The 14,707-nt window shown below is 36.4% G+C and overlaps 1 protein-coding gene across 14 annotated transcripts in view; it reads right to left on the bottom strand.

The window, feature by feature from the left end:
* The window catches only part of RALGAPA1 (Ral GTPase activating protein catalytic subunit alpha 1), a 135,727-nt gene that overhangs the window by 24,291 nt on the left and 96,729 nt on the right, over window positions 1-14,707 (bottom strand). For all 14 annotated transcript variants that reach the window (XR_010070997.1, XM_063334399.1, XM_063334401.1 and 11 more), the window contains 2 exons: window positions 10,634-10,792; window positions 8,585-8,712 (listed from right to left, as the gene is read on the bottom strand). Coding sequence is in view for 13 of the 14 variants with exons in the window: in XM_063334399.1 (XP_063190469.1) it covers window positions 8,585-8,712; window positions 10,634-10,792 (287 nt within the window). In the remaining variant the exon portion in view is untranslated. The remainder of the gene's footprint in view (window positions 1-8,584; window positions 8,713-10,633; window positions 10,793-14,707) is intronic.

The following is a 14,707-nucleotide window of genomic DNA, read 5'->3' as shown; positions in this document are numbered from 1 at the left end:
TACAACATAAAAAATAGGTCTTAAATAGTTTAAAAACATTTCCTTCTTTAAATCTTAGAAACATCAGGAAAAATTGTTTAACCTTCCCTGCTTTTATTCACAGACTTCTGAGAGCTATCAAAGAAATCTGTATGAATTTTAACACCTTAAGGGGGCAAGAGTCTTAACATTTTAATAAAGGGCTTTTGTTATCCAAAATGTTTAATTAATTAATAAGGCTAAGTAGGTATTAACAAAAAACCTGTCAGTTTGTGTTACGTACAAAGCAATCAACTCTGCATAAGATTGAACTAGTTCATCTTTTTCATTCCAATTTAAGGACTCCCAGCCTTCTCCCTGCAAATTTTTGTTTAAGAGGGATCTATATGCATTTAAAACACATTTTGTATTGAAACAGTGATTGCTCTACTAACTTCCAGCTTACAACACACAAAAATTTCCTACCTTAAAAAGATGCAGTGACAAAGAAGAACTTCCCTCCCGCAAGCGATCTGTACTGACAAATCCAAATTCAGAAGTTCTAGGAGGCTGATAAAGCCACTGCTTTTCAGGGTAGCCCACTGACATCCCTTTATTCTAAAACTGAATGCCGCTGGCACAAGCCTACCCATATTTTATACAGAAATCAGCAGAACCAATACTCCCCCCTCAGATGGGTAAACTAAGTTCATGAAAGAATGCAGAAGTAAAAGAACTTACAATATATTTTTCTTAACAGTACAAGAAGATTTGAGTCTCCCCCATAACTGTCTACAACATCAACAGAGCACTCAGCCCTTTATAAGTGCAATTATTAGTAGAAAATTGTATTACTAGAGTCAATCAATTTTGTCTCATGCGGTATTTTGCTTTTTACCACTTTCAAGAGACTCATGCATTTCATTATGGTAGAGTAACTAATAAATAAAGCTGTACTACTAATTAAAAAAAACAAGTTACAGATACCATGTCATGACAATGTGATAACATTATTAACCTTAAACTCATGTGCTTCCACTATACCTCTGGAACAGGTGCTCCCAGCGTCCTAGCTGCTATCTGCAGACAGCCCCTAAGAAGAGGCAGAGACAGAAGAGCTACCTGGGGTGGAGAAGGCAGGCTCTGTGGGATTAGAAGCAGGGCAATTACTGAAGAAAATGTGTTTACCTGAACATGTACAAATCCAGAACTGCTGCCAAGAACGGCATGTATGTGTGTTTTGCAAAAAACCTCACAGGCTATGTACATGAACATATACTACGTTACAATATAGCTTTCAAGCCTCACACTTCAATTTATTCCTCGTATTAAAAATGCATGAAAACCAATTGAAATGATGTGTATGAAAATGCAGTAAAGCCAGCAGCTTGGTACACATATCTGCAAGTATTTCTCCAGCAGTTATTTGAAGTGTCTATATGACAAACACTAAGGCAAGAGTTTAAAAACCAATCACAAATGTTGGTTCAATCAGTTGTCTCTAGTGGCTAAAATCAAAGGCATTTAAAGTGATGCTTTGGAATTATTCATTGCAAAACAATCCTATTCTTTCAACAGGTAACTAATAAATGATGGCTGAGAACAGGCTTGCACTACCCCTGAGGTCCAATTGTTACCCAGAACACTGCCTACTTTTGCTCCCTGGTGTTGCATTTTAACTCTAATTGCATGATCAAGCCAATAAATTGGACTCAGGGGACAAAAAAACACTACAAAAGTACCTACTCTGACAAAAAACAGAGGTTGCAAGAAAATGCACTTCAAACAGAAGTGAGGCAAGACGAGACAAGCGGAGGAGAGGTATCAAGGCTTGAAAGACAGTCATTAATACTGACAGATTACTGTAATTCTGGCTGTCAAGGTGATCGATTTGAGCAGCATATGCCAATCAATACTCTCCTCATTTACTGAGCAGCATTAGATATATAGTTGGGTAAGACGTCCCTAAGACAGGATTTCAAGCCATACTTAACGAACATAAATAGCACAATTTATGCTTTGGAATCTTAGCTGTTTTTTCATTTGTTTTTTTTTTAATTGGGCAAACTTCAGTGTGATGTTATCCACACAAAAGTTACTTTAGATGATGCTATTACACCACATTGCCATTATCCATACAATTACTTTATGTGAGATATTTCAAACTGTATTAATTTTCTGTATAACAGAACACTAATCTTGAATTATGAACATTCTTAAATGCAGCAGTTAAATATTAAGTATTGTACATTTTGCTTTTTTTGCATTAGCGGTTTGCCATTCTGAATACTTTAGCCATCCATGGTTTATAAGAAACTGAATCTTCCTGGTATTTCCTCTGGAATTTTCCTTACAGTAGTCTCATATTGTTCAAATATACTTGTGACATCAAAGGAAAATACATTAATTGGATGTATTAGTCCAGGGGAAAGATCTATAAAGATAATAAAAATAACTACTACTGTAATTGCACACCTACAAGTAAACACACGCATGACTCTATATAGAGATATAAAACTTTCCTCTTATATTTAGGTGTTCTTGTAATGCACAGAGAAACTGTTAGGTAGGATTCCTGGAAACTGAAATACCTGAAGAGTCCCTTAAAACAATCAGTCCCTTAAAACAATAAATGCCTTGGAAATCTTCAGTTTTTCATATTTTACCATTGTACGCAGGCATTTAATTAATCACGTTTTGAATTATTAAAAGATCAAGTGAGTTGTCAGCAGAACTAGGATTTGGGAGAACAGCAAAACTGAGCAAGTCAAAGTACAGCAAAGACTGAACACCATATTCTCTACCTTGTGATTCTTGCTTGAACTTGGAAAACAATTTCCGTTGCTAAACAGTAAAATAGATTTTAGAAATAACTCTATTTTCTTCTGGAAAAAAACAGCGGGGGGTCATATGATGAACTCATCCATGGCTCTTACTTGAACTCCTATCAGATAAGTCTACGATGGTATGATTCAGGGATGGGATAAATATTCACTGAAATCCTGAAATTTTCAATTATTTGCTGTGAAGTATATGGAGTAGTATCTAAAAATTGTATCAAGCATTATTTTTAATGTTTGTTTCTTCTCACCTGTGACGACAGAAAAATCAGTAAAAGGTACGTTAAAACCTTATTAAATGTCCTGCATCAAAATTGCACTGCAAGAAATATAGCAAAGTTTGCTGAGAATCTTGGCATATGTCAGTTCAAAGAAATTCTAAACCAGAACATATTAGAAGAGTAATTATAATGGCATGCATTATTCCTCTCACTATACCAAAATTAACTTAGTGGCACTGTGAAAAATGAACTCATGATACATATTTAAGGACAGAGCGCACCGCTTATGCCTTTTCCATTTGATACAGAGTCATTGATGCAGTATTGCTGTATTCATTTTTTTTGTCTTACAGATGCTCATGCATCTATAAGATAGAAAACTTAGAGGAAGGAAAAGTGGCATTGCCAAAAATCAGCGCTTTCCAGCTTTTAACTTCTAAATTTCTGTATTAGTGAGAAATCTCCAAAATCTTTACAAATTCCAGTTTGAGAATGTAAACCAAACAAATATTCTTAATTAATTGAGACAAATGTGGCTAGAGAATTTGAAGAACACTCTTTGCTCACTGTATGTCCTTAACAACAAAGACTTCCTTTTTAAAGATAAGCTTTCCAATGTCTGCAGCTCTATCTTGAGGCAGGTGATGGTTAAGCCGGCACAACAAACAGTGACACTACCGGTTCCAATAAAACCCTTTCTTGGGGCAGCTGAGTATCACATCAAGCAAGAAACCTTCTTCTGAGCTGCGAGGTTTTTAGTACAGAGGAAATTTCTAACAAACCACTCAAACACATTATTTTATTCATAAAGAAGTTACTGTCTTGTCAGATACCATATGGGGTTAATATCTTCCGTTTTCTCTGGAACACAACTGTCTAAAAAGGTTAGCTACAATACATCAAGTACCAACTGTTTAGAAATACAATGTCAAAAAAGATAGGGGGATATAAATTTTCCAGTTTTGATAAAAAAGATTAATTTACCAAATCATTTAGTTGATTTATTCTAAAATATTTTGTAGATGGAATAATTCAAACAGAATTATATTTTTGCTATTTAAGCTAATCTCTTTCATACATTAAAAAAAAAAGAAATGTAATGGGCTGAAGGATTCCTGTCATTAGGTGACAATTTTATAGATTACAATAAAAAGGTGAAAATTATGCTATGATCATTACATATATAGAAAACTTATATTCCAGGTGTTCTAGAGTTTCTACAAATTTCAGATTTAAAAGATGCTAAATATGATTTCTTGCTGTGTGTCTAGCTACATATTAGGTAGCATCCTTTTGGAGGGGAATACCACATAAGAGAGAAAGCATTACGGTGTCTATTTGTGATATTTGCACTAACTGCACTGCACTGTAAGTGCAGATAGTTCAGAATAATTGTTAACATTCCAAAATTTGTGTACAACGTGCAAAAAGTAACACAAGTTGTTTCACATTTGGAATTCCACTCCCACAAGGTTTCCAGTTGTTTTGTTGTATGATGTAAATAATTTTAACAAGTTGGATCCCTGGGGGTGCTTACTATGCTCAGTAAAGAACATTATCTTGGTGTAGCTCTTGGCAACTGGCTGACATCTGTTGCTTATTCAGGAAGATCAAGTAAAATTTTATATGAAGCCACTCTTCCTATTGTTCAAAATATTTAGTATTGACCCATTTCCTACACATGGTAGATTCTGAATTCAGAACGTGACAAAGTGCTTGCCATGAGTAAAACTAGTCCTTATCAGGAATTTCAATGCAATTTAGTAAATAAAGAGTATTTAACAATCCCCTAAATACTGGCCGCCTTATTCTACATCACAGTGAAAGTGATTGTTCTCAACATTCAGTCCCATTATTACACCTGCAGTTAATGAGTCTTAGAAGTTTGCCAAGCCTACGTGCAGCTGGAGCGTATTCAGGAGATAAGCATGTACTTCTGACAACGACAAAAGCCATGAGAAGAAGAACCACATTAGCTATGAGACAGAGAAGGGGGCACTGCTGCTTCATCAGCAAGACAATACAAGTATCACCTGCTACTGTGTGCATGTTTGCCGCCTGTTGGTGAGGGGGTACTGCTACAAGAAAGCCAGGCCACCAAAAGATAGCGAGGGACTGCAAAATCCTCGAACCAAAGCAAAATCCACAAATCAATGCAGAAACTCCCCCCAAAATGGCAATATTCTCTTCAAGCAGCTGCAGCAACAAAAACGTCAAGCATCAAGTTAAAGGAGGATACATGCCTGACTGATGTTCGATGATGAATTTAGTAAATCTGTAATCTTAAAATACTACTACAGTACAGAAACATATCATTACAGAATTCTGTGAAAAGAATAAAAACACAGAGCAGATGAAACCTTTAAAAATCATTAAAAAAAATCAAATCTTCAAAATGTTTTGCTATCTGAGTTTGCTATCAGAAGTATCAAAACAACACCAGAAAGAGAAAAGTGACTGACAGAATTGGTCAGTCTCAGAAAGCTACATCAGACCGTACAATACATGCTTAAAGTCAGGGCACACTATAAAAGGGAGATGAGCAGAATTTCCTGTATCCACGCAACCATTATTATACTATTCACACATACTGCCCATTGCCACATCGTGATTAACAGACTAGTGCGATAAGGAAAAAGTTGCAATCAGGTTACATGAAGAGGACTGAATATCCCTGCTGATTACAAATGACAGCCGATTTTTTCAGTCAGGTCTGCACTTAGAAAATGCACTAACTCAGAAAACGGATAAGCCTTTCCTTGGAAATAGGAGGGCCAAACTCAGCGCCACTTTCTTCACATCCCATACGCGAGCAAATCAACAGAATTCTACTTTAAGAGTTTACCATGATCCATCCTCACCACAAACATCTGCAATGTGACATTGGAAATATTTTTCTAATATAGATAAGCACAGACGTGCATATCATCATCAGCTCCACCAATTATTACACAGTACGGTGAAATGAACCACACACCTGCAGGCACAGAGACATGCGTACCCTAATGCTGGCTTTGAAATTAAGCGAGCTAATACTAAAGCGTAGGGCTTGAAACGTGTTCTCTTTGGCAGAAGTCTCAAGCATTGTTCCCTCAAGATCCACATTAAACTGAATTTCTACTAACCATCATCAAAGTTCCTAATAAGCTAACACTGCTCCAGTCTATTAGATATTCATAAGTAAACAAAAATTAATTTTGAGCAGAGCACTTCAGAATTCCCTTTCACCGACATCGTTATGGTCCTTGGCATGTGGGAAGCCTTGAATATCAGCTTCACTTTTCCAGTTGGGGGTCTCCTTTTGGTGTACCTTCTGAAAAATAGCTTTTCTGTACCTTTTTCCCCTCCCTCTTCGAACATACTGTTTTCACCACGCCAAGCCCCCTTTTTCTTTGCTCCAGCAACTCTCCAACACAAGGAACGACCACCAAGCTACTTACCCAGACCATAAAATTCTCCTGTCCCCACACCCTTCAGTCCACAACAAACTTAAAAGCCAGGAGTGAACTGCTACAGCCATAGCTAAAATATGCCAGAGGAAAAAAATGGGAGACAGTAAAGACAACCCTTGATGTCTTCAATACCCCACTATTGCAGGAACGTAATTAAATTCAATTTTCAAATATTCCTAGTTAACACACCATGTCCATGTTACAAGAAACATCCACCAGCCTTTGCCATTCTTGTATGAGGGAAATTCCTTCTTGACCTCAAATCTGGTCATGGGTTGAGAACCAAGAGCACAACCATGACATTTTTAATTAAGAGTCTTTTAAGCCACTGAGAGCTAGGCCAAACTTTGAAGTTTAACATTTTTTTTGCTGTTCTCCACTCACACAAGTGACTCCACCATAGCCTAATTCAAGCCATGGAAGTTTGTAGAGTTTTTTCTAATTTCAAGGCAAGCAAACAGCATTTAAAGAACTGCCCACATGTCCATTTTAATTTTTAAAGTATTATACAAAGCACTGAGTATAAAATACTTCAAGCCAGGTGGAAAAAGAATTCCATCAACTACTTAACAAAGCTGCCCTTTAACATCAGTGTCCAATCAACAGGTGCTTCATAAGCTTAGCAAGTGATGATACGAAACCCACCAACCAATACTACCTAATATTAAATATATGTAACGCTTTCTGGTTATCGTGCTCACCGTATTAGGAGACAAATATCAACATTTTAATTGAGGCCACATTATATCATAAATGACACGCAGTGCTTTCATGCCTATAAAAAGTACAATCTGAAGAACCGATTTAAAAATGAATGTGCAATATGCGGCTCTTTGGAATTGGCCAATTCCTAGAAATTGAGCTGGCGAGCTATGTCCAAGGAATTTATTACAACTTCCATATTCTGAAAAGAAGTTTAAACATACAAGTTTGTGGGGTTTTTTGGTACTGAAAGTTTGTTATTTCAAAGTAAATTGTTTTACAATTGCTCATCACTATACATCAATATAATGCTATAAGCCATCACTTTTCATGGTATAATGATGATAATACATTTTAAATTCTTTGATTAAGCCACTTGAGTAATGACAAAAAGATCGGACCTTTCCAAACATAAAAATACAATGAATCAACACCTGTCATCTACAGAAATGGCACAAACGTCATTTAATGTGATCACATCAAAGACCATCCATCATTCATCTGTAAATCCACTTCATCATATCTAATCCAAAACTCTGAATATTAACAGTCAGCCTTAGAAAAACCAGAGTACTTTAGCAACAATCTATCACGACAGATATAAGTATCTACAGCTTGGGTGGAAATTAAGCACAGAATTTCTTTTGGATCAAAATTTAAGAGTACCATTCAATTTATGAAATTAAAAAATAGTATGTTCCTGTTGATTTAACTAACAGGTACATAACAAAACTCAGTCTTAAGAAAGGGAGAGCTGTAAGTGGCTGACTTACCTTATGTTTTTTACTTTTTCGTTGGTAAATCTACTCCTCCAAGAGCAGCCCTTTCAAAAATCTGCAATTTCAGTTCCAACAAGAAAAAAATGAGATAACCTTTTCTGACATCTTTACAAAATCACTAACATCATTTTGACAACTTTGTATTCTGAGCTGAGTAATAAAATGCGTATGACAAAAATGTAACACATTTCTCATCTTGAAGGAAAACAGTATTCATATCCTTCTTGGAACTAGAAAACAAAACTAAGTCACATTAATACTGGATAAATACTAAATATCTTTAAGGAAAGAAGGATTATTAACACCACGACATTGTTATTTTAGAAAGTCTACTCACAAAATGGTCATAATTTTGTTTAACAAGTAGCGATAAATATATGTTACAAAATATTAGAAGCAGACGTTTTTTCAGCACTGAATCAATTCTTCACTTAATTAAAAAAAGCTGGTCTTTGTCCGAACTGTCTTCTATAGGTTTAAGTTTCTTAAAGGCGTTATCACCATAAAAAAGTGAAAATATTTTCCCTATGTTATTCTGACAAAGATATAAGATGACAGAAAACATGAGGATCACATCTGTAGAAATGCAAGGGAATGTATATGCCTTGGAAACCATTTGAGTGAAAGGATACAAGTTTTGGTATAATGGGATTAATGATTTCAACGCACGGCTTGCATTTATAGCTGTTGCACGAACCATAATAGGAAGAATTTTTCCATTCACAATAGCACCATCAAAGAGTGGACCAAAAAATGGAACCTGAATAAAAAATTAAGAAATTCAACATAAAGCAAGATCTTAGCTATAACAATTAGCAATCAACATTAACAATAGAGCACTCAAATATATCATTTTTTTCCTCCTCAACGCTACATAATCAGACCAGTCATTGTGCTCCATGACAGACCTTTTCTCTTGTGGAAATATACAGCCATGTAACTGCTTGATATCCTTGGTAACAGATAACGCACCATTTGAAGAAAATTAAGCAACCATTTGAATACTGTGTCTCATCAAAGCTTAATTCCAACATTTGCTGCCAAAATCCTAGGGACAGTCATGCATGTGATGTTTACGAGGTTGAAAGGCTAGATGACAATACTGTAGGTGGTACTAAGCAAAAGGAATAATTACTCAAATTTTAAAATAATATTTATCATAGCTTTAGATATTACATGTCCATAAGGACCAACTCAATGTGCAACTGTCATGTAATTACTGGTGGACAGACCCTCACCTGACATTTTCTTTTCTTCTTCCTTTCTGTGGTATCTGTACAAATAGATTGTAAGCCCTCTACAGGAGAAATCTGTGGTGAAAGGTCGGCCTCTTTGGACCCTAAGTGCAAAGCCTTATTTGTGACAGCCGTAGAAAACCTTGATGTTTAGTACAGGTAGCACCCAAAAGGTTTACAAAACAGATGGATCTTACGTTTTGGCATTACGTTTTTCTCTAATCAATCATCATTTTGCAATTAAAAAAAAAAGAAATTAACTCTATTAAGTATCTTAATTTCCTGTATGTGTGAATAAAGTTCTGAAGCTGATAACATAAAGCATGTGAAGAAGAGCAAAGTTTGTGTATCAGGTCAGCAAAGGGAGCAGCGGAGTGCAGACTAAATATTCTTCCTGCTAAAATGAAACCAATGCTGCAAAAGAAATTTACATCCCTGTATTATTTTTGCCATCAGTCATTTAATGCAGTTTTGAGAATACTGAAATCTGATGGAAGGCACTTCTTTTCACACATAAAGGACCTCTTGTTGGAGTAACAAAAATCCCTGCTCTCAGCAGTTTTCTTTTTCCTTCTTAACCTGCGCACCACCAATAATGCAACTCTTTGTACTCAAAGTACGAAGTTAGAGAAAGAATGTATTTATTAATTAAAAACATAAGTTATCCAGAAATAAAAAGACTGGGTATCATTTCATGCTGATCATCAGATAGAGGTATTCGCCATATAGAGGGAATCCTATTTCTGTCATACGTCATTTATTAATATTAGTGCTTCTAGAAAGAATTTTAATAAAGCATAGAAATTCATGGCAATTGACATCACACACAGAAATCATGCAGTACAAACACTCATGACGACTTCTATTCAGTCAGTGTTCACTACCCTAAACCACTGTTTTAAGAACAGGGCCAGCACAGACATTTGAGGCACTAGAATGAGTGTGTGTTCACATGCCTAAGAGTTGAACAGTCTTGCTTTGCTGAATTAATCTCCAAATTCTTGTGCGGAGTCAAGGAGGAAGTGCATACTAGCTTTGAGAAGAAGAAAGGGGAATATGACATGGATGGAGAAAGCTGGAGCATATTATTCAACTCCCACAGTCACGTATCAAATTTGATAAAGAAGTTTGCCAAGTTTATCTTAATATTTAAATGATTACGCAGAATATTCTAGCTTTGTTTCCAGTTTATGATGTTAGCAGGTATGCTTGACAGGATCAGGCCTTTGCAATTTCAAGTTACTGATTTTACTATGCATTGTATTCACTGAGTTCTTCCTCTTCCTCCTACCACCACTGCAAACGTCAATGTTTAAGACACATCACCTTGGCTCAATCTATTGGATCTGTTCGATCAATCTGTTACACCAAAACCTCAGATTCAAAACACAACTCAGTTCATATCAAACACACGAAAGAAACACAAAAGAAAAAAAAACCCCTTACCTCAGGCTTTTTCATGATCTGGATACTGAACATATGGTTTTTCATGGGATAGATAACTATAAGAACATCACCAAATTCTGTTGGAATTATTCCTCTTCTATAATCTCGGGTATGCTCTGACCAGACAATGTGTACTTCATCATTTCCTAAATGTCTTAGCTGGAAAAGCAGGGATAAAACCCCATCAGTTTAAATATATTCTGCAACCATACAGCTATACTAAGTGCTCATATTTCAAAAGAACAAACCCACTAAAAAGAAATAATAATAATAAAAAAATAAAATAACCACATTACACTATAGTTCTCTTACAATTTCAATGACACTATTGGTTCCTGCTATACATTTTTACACATTGATGCCAATGTCTATTTAAATTAACAGATATGTCAGTATTTATTTTCTACAGAAAGCTAAAATTTTGTTTATATTATCTCAAGAATGCAGAGTGACTCAATCTGATTTATTAAAATGCTTTCAAGATTGCCATCATTGACAGGCAGTGAATTGCTAAATTCTATGAGAATTCTTAAAGGACGTGAACGAACATCCGTTTAAAAGCTACATATCTGAGCAATCTTTATCCTCATAATTCTAGCCAAATTCCATACTGGCTATTGCAAACAAAAAGTTTTAAAAGAAGAACTGCTACCGCATTTTCCACAGCCCCTAGATTAACTAAACTAAATGCTCATTTCCCGTGAAACCTGTATACCTTTGTAAAAGTAACTCACCCTGCCCTCCAAAAAACCCCAAACGGCTTTTGATTTGGCTCAGAATGGCCAAATGGGTTCCTCAAAATCCATGCTGTACTCTCAGTTGTAATCATATAACCAGATTACGGAATATCTTGAACACTTCGGAATTATCTGCACTGAAGCTCCAAAATGCTCCTTCTGCTAAACATTACCATCTGATAATCAAATGCTAACATCACGGAGAGACGCTTTACATACACTGATCAAATACATTCAGATTATTAAGCATGAGCTTCTTTCCAGTAAGGGCTATTTCTGAAAATTCAAGCTGGAATCTCATTTTTTCCTCCTTGTGCATCAGCAATTACAGCTGACAACTGTCTTCACCCGCAGTTGTCAGTTTGTTTGCACAGATTTAGGCAGGCAGAATTTGTCAAACAACTGCCTTGATGTTATTCAAAGGACAGCACTGTGAACTGCTGTTGATAGGTAACATGCAGATACTAATCTGAGCACTTACAAGAAGTTATTGTATATAAAAAGGCAACAATTTTCTGTATTCATTTTCAGAACATAACTGCACTTTAAATAAAAGCAAAACATATACACAGTCAGAGAAATTTCATTGCAAGTATTCACTTGTTTATATTACAAAACCTCCTGGAATGCTACCTTCGTCTTATCTGAAAGCTTATACCGGTTGTCAGCAGCAGACTTCAAAAAAAAAAAGAAAAAAAAAAAAGGATAAAGGAAAAAAAGCAACCACCTCTGCTCTTCTCTCCTGGCTTTAAATTGTATCAGACTGAAAAACAGGGTTGTATTTCTACAAGAAAAGGATTTTCTTCCGTGTTGGACTGGGCAAAGGACAGATGGCATCAATACCCTACATCTTGCCTGATGCTCACCAAGTCATTTGTTTTGCCTGGACTGGATCATAGACACATCTAATCTCCAAGGACTGCAGTTTCTTTGAAGTGAGCCGCTCATCCCTCTTTTGTAGATGGCTGAATTATTTTGAACAACACTTAGTTAGGGATGCTCTTGTGCCAACAGCAAACCCAGCCCAACAAAAGAATTGGTTACAACAACATTCACCATGCTGAGTTTTATTTGACTAGATAAGAACAAAACCAGGCAGTAACCTGAATGACTGATGTGCAACACGCAAACACCAGCTGCAAGAACCTTGGATGACACTTGGCAGTGACAAAAATGTCACAAAAGAACTGTGGAATTGTTCTGAAGGCCTGAATCTCTCCTACCTTCCTAGGTGAAGTGACAGTCAAACTATGTGTTGAAATACGGCAACGGAAGGGCTTGAGGGACTGATGGGCCCGCACTTAGAAGCAAGTGAAAGGCTCAGGAGGGATGAGGCTGCCTAACCAAGGAGAAAGCAAGAGGCAAATCAGTTTAGATATGAAATTTTGTGGAACATGAAAAAATTACATGATCCCAGATTGAGGGGTGGCCATCTGGTGCACCGACTGAACTGAACTCACTGAACTGACTGCCAAAAAGAAGAACTAGGGCCAATACGCCCATCACTGCGCTGCACCATTCCTCATTCAGCAATAGTGAACTACTTTCTACGAGAATTAGCCCTCCTTTACTTACTATCTTTGGCCTCAAAGACAACAATCTCGTACACTGTTAGAAACAAGGGACGGTGGCAGTGTACATGTCAAATAAAAGGCTTTAAAATCCAAAACAAAGAAAGTACAGCTTCGTGAGGGCATCACTGCCTCTGAATTTCATTTATCAAAGGTTGCCCCTGTGTACCTGTTACACAGGTTCTAGCACTTCTGTGAAAGCTACTCAGAGAGAGCATCGCTAGTGATGCATACTTTCACATCAGACTGACATAGACTTCGGTGTGATAAAAGTATATCGTGTGGTTATTTCAGAAGGAGGACTACTGACAAAGGACACGTATTTTTGGACGCCAAGCATACTGAAGCTATTAGTGACTTTTCTCTCCACTTTCTAAGTTTGCTTTGTACCCCCACAGAGGTGTGAGGATACATTTCAGGCTAAAAGCACTAATTTCTTCAGAGGAAAAGCAAAATGAATCAGAATATTCCAATGAGTTCCAAGTCCTGTCAGGTGTGTTTCACCTCATTATTACTACCAAGAATGATTTAACAAAGATCCAGTTTGAGTAAAGTGTAGAATGGCACCTCTGACATATAATGGATTGAGAGTCAAAATCAGATGGTGCAAGTAGGTGAATGATGGTATAAACCATGAATGATGGTTTATAACAAGATGTAAAATACTCAAGATCAAAACTACGGCCAATGTCTTGTTTCCATTATAGGAGGTAGAAGACTGACAAAAATAATATACAAGTCATCAAGATTGAGTGTTGCTGATTTCATCTTTATGTTTGGAGAAGAATTAAATTCTAGATAAGTTATTCTGTTCCTTTTTCAAGAGTAGATCAGAAGAAGCTCCGACACTAACCTAATGCTTCCTATTGCTTCTTTCAGATCTCCTCTGAAAGAAGGAGATCCTTGGTCAGCAAGCAAAGGTTATGAGAACGTTTGAATGGTGGTAATTTGACTCATCAACAACACTTGATTCCTGGAAGAGATCCAATATCCGAAATTGTCTTGAAAAGCTTTCCAAGGTCTGCTAGGTTTTGCATAAACTTTTTAGGAAGAAGAATTTCATTTTTTCTTCTTCATTTTTCAGTTCCCTATTAAAGGACCTTGAAACTGAGCAGTGGTCCACCACAAAGCTCTCCTGCAAGCACAGCAAACGTTTGGAGAATCCATCATTCACTGTTATTGTTACACCACAGGAGAGTCAGCGCCTGCCCTCTTTCAACTTTAATCTGGATTCTTTATGACTTTGTATGGAATTGGAAGCATCCCAGAATTCAGCATCCTGGAACACAAGTGGTACAAAGATACTGAGCTACAACCACCTCTGCTCACTGAAACCTAAAGAACAGGCATCAACATGTGTTCCCAAGAAGAAGATGTGGTCCCAATGTTACCTAACAGAATCAGGTTGGTGTACACAGAATGTACAGGTACCAAGACTGAAATCTGTGTTAATGGTTAGTCAAAACTCAGAACCAGTTGTGTAAGTCAACTACATCTTCACACTCATTTCCTGACCTTGTCTTCCTAAATTTACAACTTTTTATGTGCATAAATCACAGTAAGCAAAACAAAGTGCAAATCCTTATTAGAGACGTAAGGCACAGCAATAATATAAGTAATAAAAATCTCTAAAATAATATTATACTTCAAGTAACTGTTAATACACTATAGCTGAAACACCTGTAACTATGGCTTACACACCAATATTCTAAAATGCTAAATACTGCATAAAGGCAGATCAAACTGCTCTAGAGAATTTATTATTT

The sequence above is a fragment of the Chroicocephalus ridibundus genome, chromosome 4 (assembly GCF_963924245.1).
Source record: "Chroicocephalus ridibundus chromosome 4, bChrRid1.1, whole genome shotgun sequence".
In the NCBI taxonomy this organism is placed as follows: Eukaryota; Metazoa; Chordata; class Aves; order Charadriiformes; family Laridae; genus Chroicocephalus; species Chroicocephalus ridibundus.
The sequence above is the reverse complement of the archived record's forward strand: the minus strand, read 5'-3'. Positions and strand labels throughout refer to the sequence as shown.